The 875-nt window shown below is 48.6% G+C and overlaps 1 protein-coding gene across 1 annotated transcript; it reads left to right on the top strand.

Moving 5' to 3' along the window:
* LOC120528941 (oocyte zinc finger protein XlCOF26-like) lies at positions 1-875 on the top strand. Its single transcript, XM_039753015.1, has 2 exons — positions 1-484; positions 655-875. Exons 1-2 carry the CDS (start codon positions 1-3, stop codon positions 873-875), a joined length of 705 nt encoding a protein of 234 aa, XP_039608949.1.

Below are 875 nucleotides of genomic sequence, written 5' to 3'. Positions count from 1 at the left end.
ATGTACGGGTGTGGGAAGAGCTTCATTCGTAAAATCGTCCTTCAGCAACATCATCTGTCGCACACTGGCGAGAAACCCTATGGCTGCGTCGAATGTGGAAAGAGATTCACCAACAAAAGAACCCTTCAGCTCAATCAGCGGCTTCACAGCAAAGACAAGATATTCAGCTGCAAGGAGTGTGGGAAGACCTTTGCCTACAATTACAGCCTCAAAGGCTACAAACAGATTCATAACGGCGACAAACCCCATTCTTGTAGTGACTGTGGAAAGAGGTTCATACGTAAAAACGACCTCCTGCAGCATCAGACAATCCACACCGGAGAGAAGCCACACAGTTGCCCTGTGTGTGGGAAATGCTTCCGAGTGGTCGGCGGACTGCAGGAGCATTTGGTGATTCACACCGTGGAGTATCCGTATTTCTATAAGCGGTGTGGGAAAAGGTTCAGACTGAAGGGGAAACTTCAGCAGCATCAGAGGATTCACAGTGGGGAGCGGCCATTTTGTTGCCAAGATTGTGGGAAGACCTTCATCTACAGCCAGTACCTTCAACACCACATAAAATTCACACCGGGGAGAAGCCATACTCCTGTGTTCACTGCGGGAACAAATTTACACACAAGTGTAATCTTTGGCGACATCATGTCATCCATACAGGAGAGAAGTGGTTCTTCAGCATGGACTGTGGGCAAGGATTCACATATAAAAGTACCCTGCAAGTCCATCAGAGGATTCATACCGGCGAGAAGCCATACTCTTGTACCGAATGTGGGAAGAGATTCCGAGTGTCAAACACTCTGCTGAAGCACAGGAGAATCCATGCCAAGGACCTGGCCTCAAACGAGGCAGAGAAGCTTAAACAGCTTGCAGGAGAGTGA

Source organism: Polypterus senegalus, chromosome 4 (assembly GCF_016835505.1).
Source record: "Polypterus senegalus isolate Bchr_013 chromosome 4, ASM1683550v1, whole genome shotgun sequence".
Taxonomy (NCBI): Eukaryota; Metazoa; Chordata; class Cladistia; order Polypteriformes; family Polypteridae; genus Polypterus; species Polypterus senegalus.
This window is presented reverse-complemented; position numbering and strand designations above follow the sequence as displayed.

Coding starts and splice junctions, on each gene's coding strand:
- LOC120528941 (XM_039753015.1), top strand. CDS start 1: ATGTACGGGTGTGGGAAGAGCTTCATTCGTAAAATCGTCCTTCAGCAA. Junction 485..654: donor GCAGCATCAGAGGATTCACA/GTGGGGAGCGGC, acceptor TCATCCATACAG/GAGAGAAGTGGTTCTTCAGC.